The 15,308-nt window shown below is 44.7% G+C and overlaps 1 protein-coding gene across 3 annotated transcripts in view; it reads left to right on the forward strand.

The window, feature by feature from the left end:
* Positions 1-15,308, forward strand: part of LOC140134260 (kelch-like protein 10) — a 32,181-nt gene continuing 16,873 nt past the window's right edge. The window contains exons 1-3 of one of the 3 annotated variants that reach the window (XM_072154843.1): positions 141-232; positions 2,719-2,797; positions 3,041-3,530. In XM_072154843.1, the coding sequence (XP_072010944.1) occupies positions 2,760-2,797; positions 3,041-3,530 (528 nt within the window). In that variant the 5' untranslated portion in view covers positions 141-232; positions 2,719-2,759. Of the gene's footprint in view, positions 233-1,316; positions 1,501-2,718; positions 2,798-3,040; positions 3,531-15,308 lie in introns of those variants that run through there. The other 2 variants (XM_072154844.1, XM_072154842.1) reach the window with 2 other exon arrangements.

Below are 15,308 nucleotides of genomic sequence, written 5' to 3' on the forward strand. Positions count from 1 at the left end.
TAGACGAAGTGAAATGACAGTATAGACCTCGATATGTCCACGATATGTCCACCATGGAGATCGAAGATAACATCCCCACCAGCAACATGGAACATAAAATGGACCCGATGGCTTACACTGTATTTAATGAGCTGAGATTGGAGGGAAAGCTGTGTGACGTGGTGATTAAAGCCAGCGGGGTGGAGTTCAAGGCTCATAAGAACATCCTCTGTGGCTGTAGTCCTTACTTTAGGTCAGTGATTATTATGTTCAAAGACTCTTTGGGGTACATGTATCAAACTTTTGGCTTGCCATTTTGGAGACTTTTCATAGTGTTTGTGCTCATTTGTCACTTTTTTGCACCTAAAACAGTCTCTTTTCAAAGTTCGCCACTGTGTAGTTTTCTGCAGTCCTCCATAAGTTATCAGAGAGATAGCTAAATCCAGCTCACCTCCAGCCCCAGAACATATTGTATGAAGCACGGAACCAACCAACTGCTTGGGTAAACTTGTAATGAAAAAATTCCAATGCTCCAGCCGAACTTCAAAGATTCAAGTCTATTGGATTTTCCTATCATATTTCCACAGTGCATTCCTGACAAAAACCAACGCGGAACACCCGTTCTTAACTATGGTCAACCATGACATGATTAAGAACGTTTTATGTATGCCTGTGGACTATAGTAGCCACAACTCCCTGATAAGTACTTCAAAAATTAAAAAGCAAAGAGGGGAATTGTATATGATGGCTAAGAATGTACGATTTAAAACATATCGTTGTAATCGAAAAAAGTTTTTTATTTAACAATAGTAATCTCACTCTGAACAAACATTTAAAAACATTTAAAAAGCACAAATATGATGTGCCTAGATCTGAGCATGACCTATAGGGGGTTGTCTGTAAGGCATGCTACAGCTACCTATCCCCCAGTGTGCCTATTGGTGTAGGTGATCAGAGAGAGTGCTGTATGCTGTAAGATGAGCATATGTATTATGTGCAGTTGGCTAGAAGTTAAATAGCGGACCACTAGAAGAAACACGCACTCCAATCGTGTAGAATGTCTTCATAAAATGCTTTAATAAAATTGAATACTACACAGCTTCTTCCGGGGCGTAGCTGATGTCTAACTCCCGGGTGGGTTAGCTCCCGGGAGTTAGACACTAGCTACGCCCTGGAAGAAGCTGTGTCGGCGAAACCCAGGGTCGGGCGGTTGTGTGAGGCTGGTGTCCTTTCTATAGATATGCGCATTTTTACTAAACGTTTGTGAGTAGTATTCAATTTTATTAAAGCATTTTATGAAGACATTCTACACGATTGGAGTGCGTGTTTCTTCTAGTGGTCCGCTGTGGTGAACGGTGGTAACAATAGGAGGAACGAAAACTGCATCCACGTGGGTCTGAACAGTGGGCTACTCTTATCTGGAGAATCTGTGGATTTGTGCTGTGAGCAGAACGGAGAACAAACGAGAACAATTATTTTGAAGGTTTGGAGTGAAAACCTCTGTGAACGTCTGGAGCTCCGGTCAGATAAGAAATCTATATATTTTTATTTCTATCTCTTTATATTTTAACATTGGGACTTCTGGATCAGTCCTGGACCGTTGTTTTAGCTCCGAGAGGGTTAAAGTTAAGAGTGCAGCACTACACCCAAAGTGGAAATTAAAATAATGATCATGTCCCTTTTCTTTGGATTTTTGCATCCTTTTTTGTAGTTATGGCAAAGTGAAAATTTTCTCTTGAAAGGATATCAGATCATACCTCTCAACCTTTGGGATGAAGAAAGAGGGACAAAAAGAGTAGCATGCCACAAATTTGTTAGCATGATAAACCACGCCCCTTGCCCCACCCCCTAGTATGCCCACACAGTATAATTCCTAGAATAATGGCTCTTACACCACCATGTACAATGCCCTATTCCCTCTCCCCTCTTATTGTGGTCCCTTTTTCTGCTGCCCCTCTTATTATGAACCAGTCTCTGCTCCCCCTCTTTGGTCCCCATTTCTCTGCTCCCCTTCCCTATTATGCCCCTTATCTGCTCCCCCTCTTATTGTGCCCTCCCTCTCTGCTCCCCTGTTCCCTCTCTGTATCACCATAGAAATTCATCCAATTTATGTCCCGCCGAGTGGAACAGCAGGAGAGAGCCCGAAATCCGGGACCACAATGTCTGCAGATTTTTTAAACCTTTTTATTGAAAAAAAAAAAGAAATACAGCTGCATTATACACAATTATTTAGTACATGCCGATAAAAAAAAATTGGAGACATTGGAGTATTGGAAACACTTTCTTTCAGTAGTCGCTTAAATATTCTACCATCCGCCTCCCCTACATCATGTGTCTCCATAGCTGTGGTTTATTGTGTATCAGTCGTATCATAGGCCTACTCCATGTCCTAGTACAACGCAACCGGATAACAGAAACAAAACATTACTCGCAAGGGGATTCTGGTAACTTTGGATCTGTAGGTGCCGTTAAAGTATCCTTATCTTATGACCGGACTGTTCTGTCCCACCATGTGCCCCAGATTTGTCCGGAGGTACACCTTGGGTACACATGGGACCGTGTGATAATCTGCAATATGTTTCCAGAATCTTGCTATAGGGGTACATTCCCATATCATATGCATGAAGTCGGCATCCAAAGAGCCACATGTAGGACTGTACCGACCCATTTTCTGCATGTGCACCGGAGTGAGGTATGCCTGATGGAAAATATATAATTGTGTCATATGGTTATTTACAGACGGGGACACTTTGGTGTGAGATGATCCAGATCAAATTCAGATGAAGCCAGCACCCCATCAGTGTATAAGTCAGCTAAAGTTTGTATTCCGGCTTGTCTCTTCCCCTTCGTGTTTTCCAGAGATTTTACATGTGTCAGCGCAGAGTTGTCTAGAGATAGTTTAACACTAAGTTTCTCTTGATGTTTGAGAGACTGTTTTTCTCTCTCAGAGTTGAAGTCAATTTATGTTTTGCCTTTTGTAACCTACTTTGTTCCAGTTACATCTTTCATGTATTTTTGTTGTTAGCTCATGCTTGTAAGGCCAATGTATTTGTACCTGCAGAGCATTGTTCACCAGCAGCTGGATCAGCAGTGAAGATGACGTGTATGACATCCCTGGTATCGATCCGGAGATTATGAAATTGATCATAGAGTTTGCCTACACCTGGACCGTCCCAATCACCTGTAATAATGTGGAAAGTGTGTTTATTGCGGCAGATTACTTAAATATTCTTAGTCTCGTACAACTCTGCTCCAAATTTCTGAAAAAACAACTGTGCCATGGAAATTGTATTGGACTCTATAGGTTCACAGAGTGTTATTACTCCCCCGAGCTGCACCAGGAGGCACACATGTACATCTTACACAACTTTGAAGATATAGCTAAGCTCTCAGATGAGTTCCTTGACTTATCAGCCGTGGAACTTAAAGGCCTTCTAGAAAAGGACGAACTAAACATCAAACAGGAGGAAACTGCATTTGAAGCTATTGTGAAGTGGATCAGTCATAGCCCAGAACAACGAAAACATCACATTTCACTTCTTCTTCCAGAGGTAATAATCATTTTTTACTTTTTGCAATTATAATTTATATATTGTTACAAACAACATAACACAGCACAGAACACATTACAGATTATACATGGCGCAGTGTAGGAGCTTGTGCCAGATCTGGATGATTATAGTTTTACAGCGTAGACATCTGCCAGCAATTCAAATCATGGATGTTCAACCTCTCAGATGCTGTGGTCAACTGTGACAGTATCTTAACAGTCATTTTGTGATATGAGGCTCCTTCCAGTAAAAGAATGAGATTTTGGGAGCAGTTCTGTGGTTATGGAAGCCCCATGGAGGCTTTCAGGCATGTGAACGATAATATACAGTAATATAAAATTATATTTAGTGCCTTTTAGAGATAAGCGAGTTATTGGCGGTCATTAATCTTTGGATTGTTTTATTTTTTATCTTTCAGCAACTTTTAGCAACTTTTTGGTACATTTGTATATTTGTGTCTGCAACTTTTCCACTCACCTACCAAATTGCGGCACACAATAATTTTTCATAGTTGCACCTGATATTTTTTGTGCAACTTTTTATTAAAAATGCCACAGATTCAGCTGCCTTTTATATCAATCAACCTCTAAGATAAATGAAACAAGTCCAAAACCCAGAAAAAGCAAAGAAAGACATGCCAAATGTCCTGACTAAGTGTGAAATTTGCTTACCTGAAATTTCCATTTCCTGGAGTCCATAGGCAGCACATACATAAGGGCTTATGTCCGCTCACTGTGGGATAGAAGAGACATGTCAATTAGCAGTACAGTGAAACCATGGTACCACTGTATATAGGAGAGAGAGAAGGTTAGGATGCATCACTAAAAGCAGTAATCATAAGGGCTGCCTATGAACTCCAGGAAATGGATATTTCACGTAAGCAAATTTCACTATTCCTGTTCATCCTATGGCAGGACATGCATAAAAGACTTAATCCCAACCAGGGAAGGATTTGTTAAAAGCAGCCTGGATCACTCTTGCGCCAAAGGCCAAACCCTCTACATCCAGGATGTCCAGTCGATAGTGCCTCATGTATGTGTTAGTTAATCTAGTTGAATGTGCTCTGATACCTGCAGGGGGTAAAATACCCTCTAATATGTAGAATTCTTTAATGGCAATCCATTTTGCCAAAGTTGTTTTGGTGGTTTTCTTCCCTTTATAGGGACTTGGAATTGTACAAATAGGACCTCTGATTTCCCGAAGATCTTGGTAGCTTCCAGATACACTAGGATTACACTAGGATACACTCTTAATGTCTGAACTTTGAAAAACCGGTTCAGATAGAGCAGGGAGAACTATTTCTTAATTGATGTTAGACACAGCTATAAGCTTTGGAAGAAACCCTGGCGTGGTTCAGAGAATAACAGAAGCTGGAAGAATCCTTAAGTATGGTTCTGTAATGGAAAGAGCTTGAAGCTCACTTACTCGTTGAGCAGAGTTTATTGCCATCAAAAACAGTGTCTTCAGAGATAACCTTCTGATGTGAATATCAGTAAGAGTTTCAGGGCCTTCGGAGGCCAATTGTTTCAGGACCAAGGTAAGGTCTCAAGGAGGTAGTAGATGACGAAATGTAGGTCTAATTTCTGGATGCCCTTCAGGAACCTGGATACTAATGGTTTACCACAATACTTCCCTTCTAGAGAAGTGTTGATTGCAGTGAAATGGACTTCGAGTGTGTTAGGTTTTAAGCCTTTAGAATAATCTTCCTGAAGGAATCGAAGTACAGACAAAACCTCCTCTGTATCCGTATTATTTCAAATATACCAGGAGTTATAAATTCGCCAGACCCTGGAATATTTTTTAGTTGTACTAGGTTTCCTGGAAGCCAGAAGTGTGTTCATAACGTCATCTCTCGGATTTTGAGCATAGCCGCTCAGCCTCCATGCTGCTAGATGGTAGATGTTATATGTTCGGATGATAAAACCCTTTCTGGCTCAACAGATTCTCTTTCAGTGCTAGGTGAAAGATTATTTCTGTCGAAAGTTGTAAAACAAGCTGATACCAAGCCCTCCCTGACCAATGGGGCAAAATTGCGATTGCTTCCGCCCCTTTGTCCTGACCTTTCCTTAGGACTTTTGGAATTAGAGGAATGGAAGGAAAAACTTATAAGAGAGTGTTTGAATTTGAAGAGAGCCTTTCCTCATATGGAGCCTATTTTTTCTGTAACCACAAGAATCCTAAGTGAGCAGTCCAGCCGAGGTTTGGTCAGGATTATTGGTTTCAAGGTCTTGAAGGAACGACCTTTCTGAAAATGATGGGGAGCCAGCCACCACTAAAGTTCCATTTTCTGAGGTACAGGCATCCAGTTGTTCATATGTGATGGAGATCCAGTCGTTGAGGACTGCTTGCAGTAGGACCCAGAATCTCCCCTTTGCCCTTCAGGGTGTAAATCATGTTCTCTATTCTTTTCTGAGAGAGAAATAACTTCACTTGGATGGTATCCACAATGTATCCTAGAAACTTTATTTTGGGAAAGGGAAGTAGGATACACTCACCGGCCACTTTATTAGTTACACCATGCTAGTAATGGGTTGGACCCCCTTTTGCCTTCAGAACTGCTTCAATTCTTCGTGGCATAGATTCAACAAGGTGCTGGAAGCATTCCCCAGAGATTTTGGTCCATATTGACATGATGGCATCACACAGTTGCCGCAGATTTGTCGGCTGCACCTCCATGAAGCGAATCTCCCGTTCCACCACATCCCAAAGATGCTCTATTGGATTGAGATCTGGTGACTGTGGAGGCCATTTGAGTACAGTGAACTCATTGTCATGTTCAAGAAACCAGTCTGAGATGATTCCAGCTTTATGACATGGCGCATTATCCTGCTGAAAGTAGCCATCAGATGTTGGGTACATTGTGGTCATACAGGGATGGACATGGTCAGCAACAATACTCAGGTAGGCTGTGGCGTTGCAACGATGCTCAATTGGTACCAAGGGGCCCAAAGAGTGCCAAGAAAATATTCCCCACACCATGACACCACCACCACCAGCCTGAACCGTTGATACAAGGCAGGATGGATCCATGCTTTCATGTTGTTGACGCCAAATTCTGACCCTACCATCTGAATGTCGCAGCAGAAATCAAGACTCATCAGACCAGGCAATGTTTTTCCAATCTTCTACTGTCCAATTTCGATGAGCTTGTGCAAATTGTAGCCTCAGTTTCCTGTTCTTAGCTGAAAGGAGTGGCACCCGGTGTGGTCTTGTGCTGCTGTAGCCCATCTGCCTCAAAGTTCGACGTACTGTGCGTTCAGAGATGCTCTTCTGCCTACCTTGGTTGTAACGGGTGGCGATTTGAGTCACTGTTGCCTTTCTATCAGCTCGAACCAGTCTGCCCATTCTCCTCTGACCTCTGGCATCAACAAGGCATTTCCACCCACAGAACTGCCGCTCACTGGATGTTTTTTCTTTTTCGGACCATTCTCTGTAAACCCTAGAGATGGTTGTGCGTGAAAATCCCAGTAGATCAGCAGTTTCTGAAATACTCAGACCAGCCCTTCTGGCACCAACAACCATGCCACGTTCAAAGGCACTCAAATCACCTTTCTTCCCCATACTGATGCTCGGTTTGAACTGCAGGAGATTGTCTTGGCCATGTTTACATGCCTAAGTTGCCGCCATGTGATTGGCTGATTACAAATTAAGTGTTAAAGAGCAGTTGGACAGGTGTACCTAATAAAGTGGTGAGTGTATATTTGTTCATATTCATGATAAACCCATCTTGGGATAGTATGTTTAGGGTAGCAGATACATGAGCTCTCAGGATTTCCTGGGACTTTGCCCGAATCAACCAGTCATCCAGATAAGGGACTACAAACACACTGGACTCTCTCAGAGTTGCCTTCAAGACCACTATAAGTTTGGTGAATACTTGGGGTGCTGAAATGATGGAAAAGGGTAGGCAAGTAATCTGTAGGTGTCTGGTTTCTTTCTGAAATATGTATGCTGGGTGTAGGTACTTCTTTTGATTTGGCAATATTGGCACATGTAGATATACATCTGTGAGGTCTATTTTGTCAAAGAAGTAATTTGGTTGTACCAGATTTATTACCAATCATATGGACTCCATTCGAAATTTTTCTTTACAAAGAATGTATTGAGGTAAGTGAAATGGATTACCAGCCTCCAATCTCCTCTATCTTTGAGAAGAGCAAACACAGGAGAGCAGACTCCCTTGAGGTGTTTTTTGGAAGCTCTTCCAATGCTCTTTTTAGAATAAATTCTTCCAACAACTGGCATACTACTGGGTTTTCTTTCTTGTTTATGAAGTATTTTTCTTCTGGAAACACCTTGAATTTTAGACTAGAGAAATGGGAGAGGTTACCCATGCGTCTTTGGAAGTATGGGTCCACTGAAGGGCAAACTTCTTGAGTCTTCTCCTATTGGAGAGGGATTCCTGTAGTCATTGGTCCTTCTGATCAGAGAACAGCTTTTTCTTAGGGAACAATTTGCTCTATTCTGTTTTATATTTGTGTTGTCTGTAATTTTGGTGAAAGTTTCGCCATATCACAGGATTTCTAAATGGACGTCTTAGAAAGGTGCGCCTGGAGGGGGGGGGGGGGGGGGGAGAGTGAGGAACCTACTTTTCCTTAATCGCGGCAAGGAGGCCAGAGGTGTGGAGACTGTAGAGCCCATCTCCGTGAAAAATAGATACTATGTTAGTTTACAGCATTGTAAAAACACCTACAGGGACTAAAAGCAGCAATAAATACCATGGGATGCAGAGGGGTCCGCTGCCTGGCAGAGTGCAGCTCCCCTAAGAGCCACATCACGTTAAATAAGGGTGCCAATTACCAGCTTCACCTCCGGAGGCGGAACCATCCCAACAAAATGCGTATCTTAGGGACAACAAAGAGGCGTGGAAAGGAAGTGCATCACACGCCACACTCAAGTACTTGCCCGGGCTCGCGCACATGAGCCGTCCAGATCTGTTTGGTGCATGCCCGGAAGTGTGGCTTCCACGCTAAGTGTAAGCAAATTACAGCACTTGGTATCAAACAGGGACAGCAATCAATCCCAATATACCATATAGTTCCTGGGACAGTGTCATCCCAGAAACAGGGTAGAATATCAATCCCTGACTATAAAGCGAGAAACTCGATTCCTTGCTTCTATGACAGGAGAATTATCAATTCTCAATTCAAGGGCGAAATTCGAAACCTGGGAGATAACTCAGTCCCTTATTCACTAAGTTAATATCTTCTTCGATCTTATAGAGACAAACAAAAATGAATCCTAACCTTCTCTCTCTCTTCTATATGCAGTGGTACCATGTAATTAGTTTAATTAAGTTCTTCTTTACTGCTAATTAACATGTCTCTTCTATCCGACAGTAGGAGGACACTAACCCTTATGTATATGCTGCCCTAGGACGAACAGGAAAGATAAATGATCCCCATTGAATTGACAATTGATTTAATTGTCCTCTAAAACACAAGGTTGTTTTTAAAATAAGAAATGAGGTCCTCTTTCATTCTATACATTTTAAAGAAAATTGAAAATCGCAGTTTCCAATAAAACAAAGTTATCATCATATATACCATATAAGTCTGGAGCGAGACGGAAAATACTCAGATTAATTTTTGTTGACTGAAAATAACCAGATTCTTATTAAATCTTAGTAGTGATGAATAGATTCTCCTCTCAGTCAATATTTCTTTTGCCTTGGCTACTAAGAGAATTAGAAACAGTGATGAAAAAGCCATAAATACCCAAACTTGCAAAGAGGTTTATATTAAAAATGTTAAAGATTAGAGATGAGCGAACATGCTCGTCCGAGCTTGATGCTCGTTCGAGCATTAGCGTACTCGAAACTGCTCGTTGCTCGGACGAATACTTCGCCCGCTCGAGAAAATGGCAGCTCCCGCCGTTTTGCTTTTTGGCGGCCAGAAACAGAGCCAATCACAAGCCAGGAGACTCTGCACTCCACCCAGCATGACGTGGTACCCTTACACGTCGATAGCAGTGGTTGGCTGGCCAGATCAGGTGACCCTGGGATAGACTAGCCGCTGCCCGCGCTGCTCGGATCATTCTGTGTCTGGATGCCGCTAGGGAGAGAGCTGCTGCTGGTCAGGGAAAGCGTTAGGGTGTTCTATTAGCTTACTGTTAGGCAGGAGTGATTCTCCAAGAACCCAACAGCCCTTCTTAGGGCTACAATAACGTTCTACTTTTTTTTTTTTTTATTTGCATCTAGTACCATTTTGTGAGGAATTAGCAGGGGGACTTGCTACCGTTATGTTTAGCTCTTAGTGGCACACATATCCACCTCAAACACCAAAGTGGGAAAATTTAGTAGGGGTTGGATTTCAATTAGGCACAGTCTGCCATTTTTCCTTTTTTATTTTACGTTTATTTTGTTTAATAACTCAGTGTCATCTCATCTGGCATAGTAGTGTGCTTTCATACTTGGCTAGAAAATAGCCATAGGAGAATCCAAACGGCTTACGCCTACAGTAGCGTTATATATTTGATTTCTGGTTGATCTGCTGGTGGCTGTACTTGCTGCAGTGCATCTACTAGCCAATTGTGAGCAATTTGTAGTGAGACTTGCGACCGCTGTGTTTTGCGCTTAGTGACGCACATATCCATTGCAAAGACCGAAGTGGGAAAATTTAGTAGGGGTTGGATTTCAATTAGGCACAGTCTGCCATTTGTCCTTTTTTATTTTACGTTTATTTTGTTTAATAACTCAGCGTCATCTCATCTGGCATAGTAGTGTGCTTTCATACTTGGCTAGAAAATAGCCATAGGAGAATCCAAACGGCTTACGCCTACAGTAGCGTTATATATTTGATTTCTGGTTGATCTGCTGGTGGCTGTACTTGCTGCAGTGCATCTACTAGCCAATTGTGAGCAATTTGTAGTGAGACTTGCGACCGCTGTGTTTTGCGCTTAGTGACGCACATATCCATTGCAAAGACCGAAGTGGGAAAATTTAGTAGGGGTTGGATTTCAATTAGGCACAGTCTGCCATTTGTCCTTTTATATTTTACGTTTATTTTGTTTAATAACTCAGCGTCATCTCATCTGGCATAGTAGTGTGCTTTCATACTTGGCTAGAAAATAGCCATAGGAGAATCCAAACGGCTTACGCCTACAGTAGCGTTATATATTTGATTACTGGTTGATCTGCTGGTGGCTGTACTTGCTGCAGTGCATCTACTAGCCAATTGTCAGCAATTTGTAGTGAGACTTGCGACCGCTGTGTTTTGCGCTTAGTGACGCACATATCCATTGCAAAGACCGAAGTGGGAAAATTTAGTAGGGGTTGGATTTCAATTAGGCACAGTCTGCCATTTGTCCTTTTTTATTTTACGTTTATTTTGTTTAATAACTCAGCGTCATCTCATCTGGCATAGTAGTGTGCTTTCATACTTGGCTAGAAAATAGCCATAGGAGAATCCAAACGGCTTACGCCTACAGTAGCGTTATATATTTGATTTCTGGTTGATCTGCTGGTGGCTGTACTTGCTGCAGTGCATCTACTAGCCAATTGTGAGCAATTTGTAGTGAGACTTGCGACCGCTGTGTTTTGCGCTTAGTGACGCACATATCCATTGCAAAGACCGAAGTGGGAAAATTTAGTAGGGGTTGGATTTCAATTAGGCACAGTCTGCCATTTGTCCTTTTTTATTTTACGTTTATTTTGTTTAATAACTCAGCGTCATCTCATCTGGCATAGTAGTGTGCTTTCATACTTGGCTAGAAAATAGCCATAGGAGAATCCAAACGGCTTACGCCTACAGTAGCGTTATATATTTGATTTCTGGTTGATCTGCTGGTGGCTGTACTTGCTGCAGTGCATCTACTAGCCAATTGTCAGCAATTTGTAGTGAGACTTGCGACCGCTGTGTTTTGCGCTTAGTGACGCACATATCCATTGCAAAGACCGAAGTGGGAAAATTTAGTAGGGGTTGGATTTCAATTAGGCACAGTCTGCCATTTGTCCTTTTTTATTTTACGTTTATTTTGTTTAATAACTCAGCGTCATCTCATCTGGCATAGTAGTGTGCTTTCATACTTGGCTAGAAAATAGCCATAGGAGAATCCAAACGGCTTACGCCTACAGTAGCGTTATATATTTGATTTCTGGTTGATCTGCTGGTGGCTGTACTTGCTGCAGTGCATCTACTAGCCAATTGTGAGCAATTTGTAGTGAGACTTGCGACCGCTGTGTTTTGCGCTTAGTGACGCACATATCCATTGCAAAGACCGAAGTGGGAAAATTTAGTAGGGGTTGGATTTCAATTAGGCACAGTCTGCCATTTGTCCTTTTTTATTTTACGTTTATTTTGTTTAATAACTCAGCGTCATCTCATCTGGCATAGTAGTGTGCTTTCATACTTGGCTAGAAAATAGCCATAGGAGAATCCAAACGGCTTACGCCTACAGTAGCGTTATATATTTGATTTCTGGTTGATCTGCTGGTGGCTGTACTTGCTGCAGTGCATCTACTAGCCAATTGTGAGCAATTTGTAGTGAGACTTGCGACCGCTGTGTTTTGCGCTTAGTGACGCACATATCCATTGCAAAGACCGAAGTGGGAAAATTTAGTAGGGGTTGGATTTCAATTAGGCACAATCTGCCATTTGTCCTTTTTTATTTTACGTTTATTTTGTTTAATAACTCGGTGTCATCTCATCTGGCATAGTAGTGTGCTTTCATACTTGGCTAGAAAATAGCCATAGCAATAGGATAGCATTGTTTGGTTTTAAAAACTCAAAAACACAAAAAAAAAAAAAAACACAAAAAAAAGTTAAAAAAAAATTAAAGCTATAACTCTCATTTTAAAAATGTTTAACCCGAGGGCTAGGGGTAGAGGACGAGGGCGGGGACGTGGGCGTCCAACTACTGCAGGGGTCAGAGGCCGTGGTCCTGGCCGGGGTGAGACACCACCTGCTTATGAGGGAGCAGGGGAACGCCGCAGAGCTACACTCCCTAGGTTCATGTCTGAAGTTACTGGGACTCGTGGTAGAGCACTGTTGAGGCCAGAACAGTGCGAACAGGTGATGTCGTGGATTGCTGACAATGCTTCGAGCAATTTGTCCACCAGTCAGTCTTCCACGCAGTCCACCCATGTCACCGAAATCGCCACTCCTCCAGCTCCTGCACCTCAGCCTCCTCCCCCCCAGTCTGCCCCCTCCCAGGAAAATTTGGCATTTGAACCGGCATACTCTGAGGAACTGTTTTCTGGACCCTTCCCACAGTCACAAACCACTTGTCCGGTTGCTGCTGAGCAATTTTCCGATGCCCAGGTTTTCCACCAGTCACAGTCTGTGGGTGATGATGACCTTCTTGACGTAGTGGAAGTGTGTAAAGAGGTGTCCGACGATGAGGAGACACGGTTGTCAGACAGTGGGGAAGTTGTTGTCAGGGCAGGAAGTCCGAGGGGGGAGCAGACTGAGGGATCGGAGGATGATGAGGTGACAGACCCAAGCTGGGTTGAGAGGCCGGGTGAACACAGTGCTTCTGAGACGGAGGAGAGTCCTCGACCAGAACAGGTTGGAAGAGGCAGTGGTGGGGCCAGACGGAGAGGCAGGGCCAGAGCTGGTGCATCAGCGCCAAATGTGTCAACTAGTGAAGCTCCCGTGGCGAGGGCTCTTGCGGCGAGGGCTAGATCTTCAGAAGTCTGGAGGTTCTTTAAGGAAACACCGGATGACCGACGGACTGTGGTGTGCAACATTTGCCAAACCAGGCTCAGCAGGGGTTCCACCACTACTAGCTTAACTACCACCAGTATGCGCAGGCATATGAATGCTAAACACCCCACTCAGTGGCAACAAGCCCGTTCACCTCCGGCCGTGCACACCACTGCTCCTTCCCCTGTGTCAGCTGATAGTCAGCCCCCTGCCCAGGACCCTGCCACAAAAACCCCATCGTCGCCTCCACGATCCTCCACAGCATCCACCAGCGTTCAGCTCTCCATACCCCAGACGCTGGAGCGGAAACGCAAATATAGTGCAACCCACCCGCACGCCCAAGCCCTTAATGTGCACATCTCCAGATTGCTTAGCCTGGAGATGCTGCCCTATAGGCTAGTAGAGACCGAGGCCTTTCGCAACCTCATGGCGGCGGCCGCCCCTCGGTATTCGGTCCCCAGCCGCCACTACTTTTCCCGATGTGCCGTCCCAGCCCTGCACCAGCACGTGTCAGACAACATCACCCGTGCCCTGACCAACGCCGTTTCTGACAAGGTCCACCTGACCACGGACACGTGGACGAGTGCTGCCGGGCAGGGCCACTATATATCGCTGACGGCACATTGGGTTAACTTGGTGGAGGCTGGGACCGAGTCTGACCCTGGGGCTGGTCATATACTGCCGACACCGAGGATTGCGGGGCCTACCTCGGTCCAGGTGTTTCAGGCCTACTATGCCTCCTCCTCCTCCCACCCCTCCTCCACCTCCTCCTCCGAACTACCATCCGTGGGCACGGCGCCATCAGTCGGTAGCTCTAGGCACAGCAGCAGTGCCGTTGCTAAGCGACAGCAGGCGGTGCTCAAACTGCTGAGCCTAGGCGATAAAAGGCACACCGCCCAAGAGCTATTACAGGGCATCACGGCGCAGACTGATCTGTGGCTGGCACCGCTGAACCTGAAGCCAGGCATGGTTGTGTGTGACAACGGCCGTAACCTGGTGGCGGCTCTGCAACTCGGCAGACTGACACATGTGCCATGCCTGGCCCATGTGTTAAATCTGATAGTTCAGCGTTTCCTCAAGACATACCCCAATCTGTCAGATTTGCTCACGAAGGTGCGCCGCATCTGTGCGCATTTCAGGAAGTCCAGCACAGATGCTGCCACTCTCAGGGCAGCGCAGCGCCGCCTCCAACTGCCCGCTCACCGACTGTTGTGCGACGTGCCCACGAGGTGGAATTCAACACTGACCATGTTATCCAGCGTTTACCAGCAGCGCCGAGCCATTGTAGACTGCCAGATGTCAACTTCCACCAGAACTGGTAGTCAGGTCAGTCAGCTTCCTCAAGTCTACAATGAGGAGTGGACGTGGATGTCTGATATCTGTCAGGTGCTGAGTAGCTTTGAGGAGTCAACACAGATGGTCAGTGGCGATGCCGCCATCATCAGCCTCACCATCCCGCTGCTTGGCCTGTTGAAAAACTCTCTGATCAGCATGAAGTCGGAAGCTTTGCGCTCGTCACAAGAGACGGGGGAAGAAGATTCCCTTGTTGATAGCCAAAGCACCCTTAGGTCTGTTTCTCAGCGCATATCGGAGGAGGTGGAGGTGGAGGAGGATGAGGAGGAAGAGGAGGAGAATGTTGGCGAGACACAAGAGGGGACCATTGTTGAGTCCTTTACTGTTCAGCGTGTATGGGCAGAAGAAGAGGAGTTGGAGGAGGAGGAAATGGACAGTCAGGCCAGTGAGGGGAGTGAATTCTTACGCGTTGGTACTCTGGCGCATATGGCAGATTTCATGCTAGGCTGCCTATCCCGTGACCCTCGCGTTCAAAGAATTTATTCCAGCACCGATTACTGGGTGTTCCCTCTCCTGGACCCACGGTACAAGCAAAATCTTTCCACTCTCATCCCTGCAGAGGAAAGGAGTGTGAGAATGCATGAATACCAGCAGGCCCTGGTGCACAAGCTGAAACAGTATTTCCCTTCTGACAGCGCTAGCGGCAGAGTGCGTAGTTCTGCGGGACAAGTAGCGAGGGAGAGTAGGCGAGCAGGCAGCTTGTCCAGCACTGGCAAGGGTACGCTTTACAAGGCTTTTGCCAGCTTTATGTCACCCCAGCAAGACACTGTCACCTGTCCCC

This window comes from Engystomops pustulosus, chromosome 5 (assembly GCF_040894005.1).
Source record: "Engystomops pustulosus chromosome 5, aEngPut4.maternal, whole genome shotgun sequence".
Classification (NCBI taxonomy): domain Eukaryota; kingdom Metazoa; phylum Chordata; class Amphibia; order Anura; family Leptodactylidae; genus Engystomops; species Engystomops pustulosus.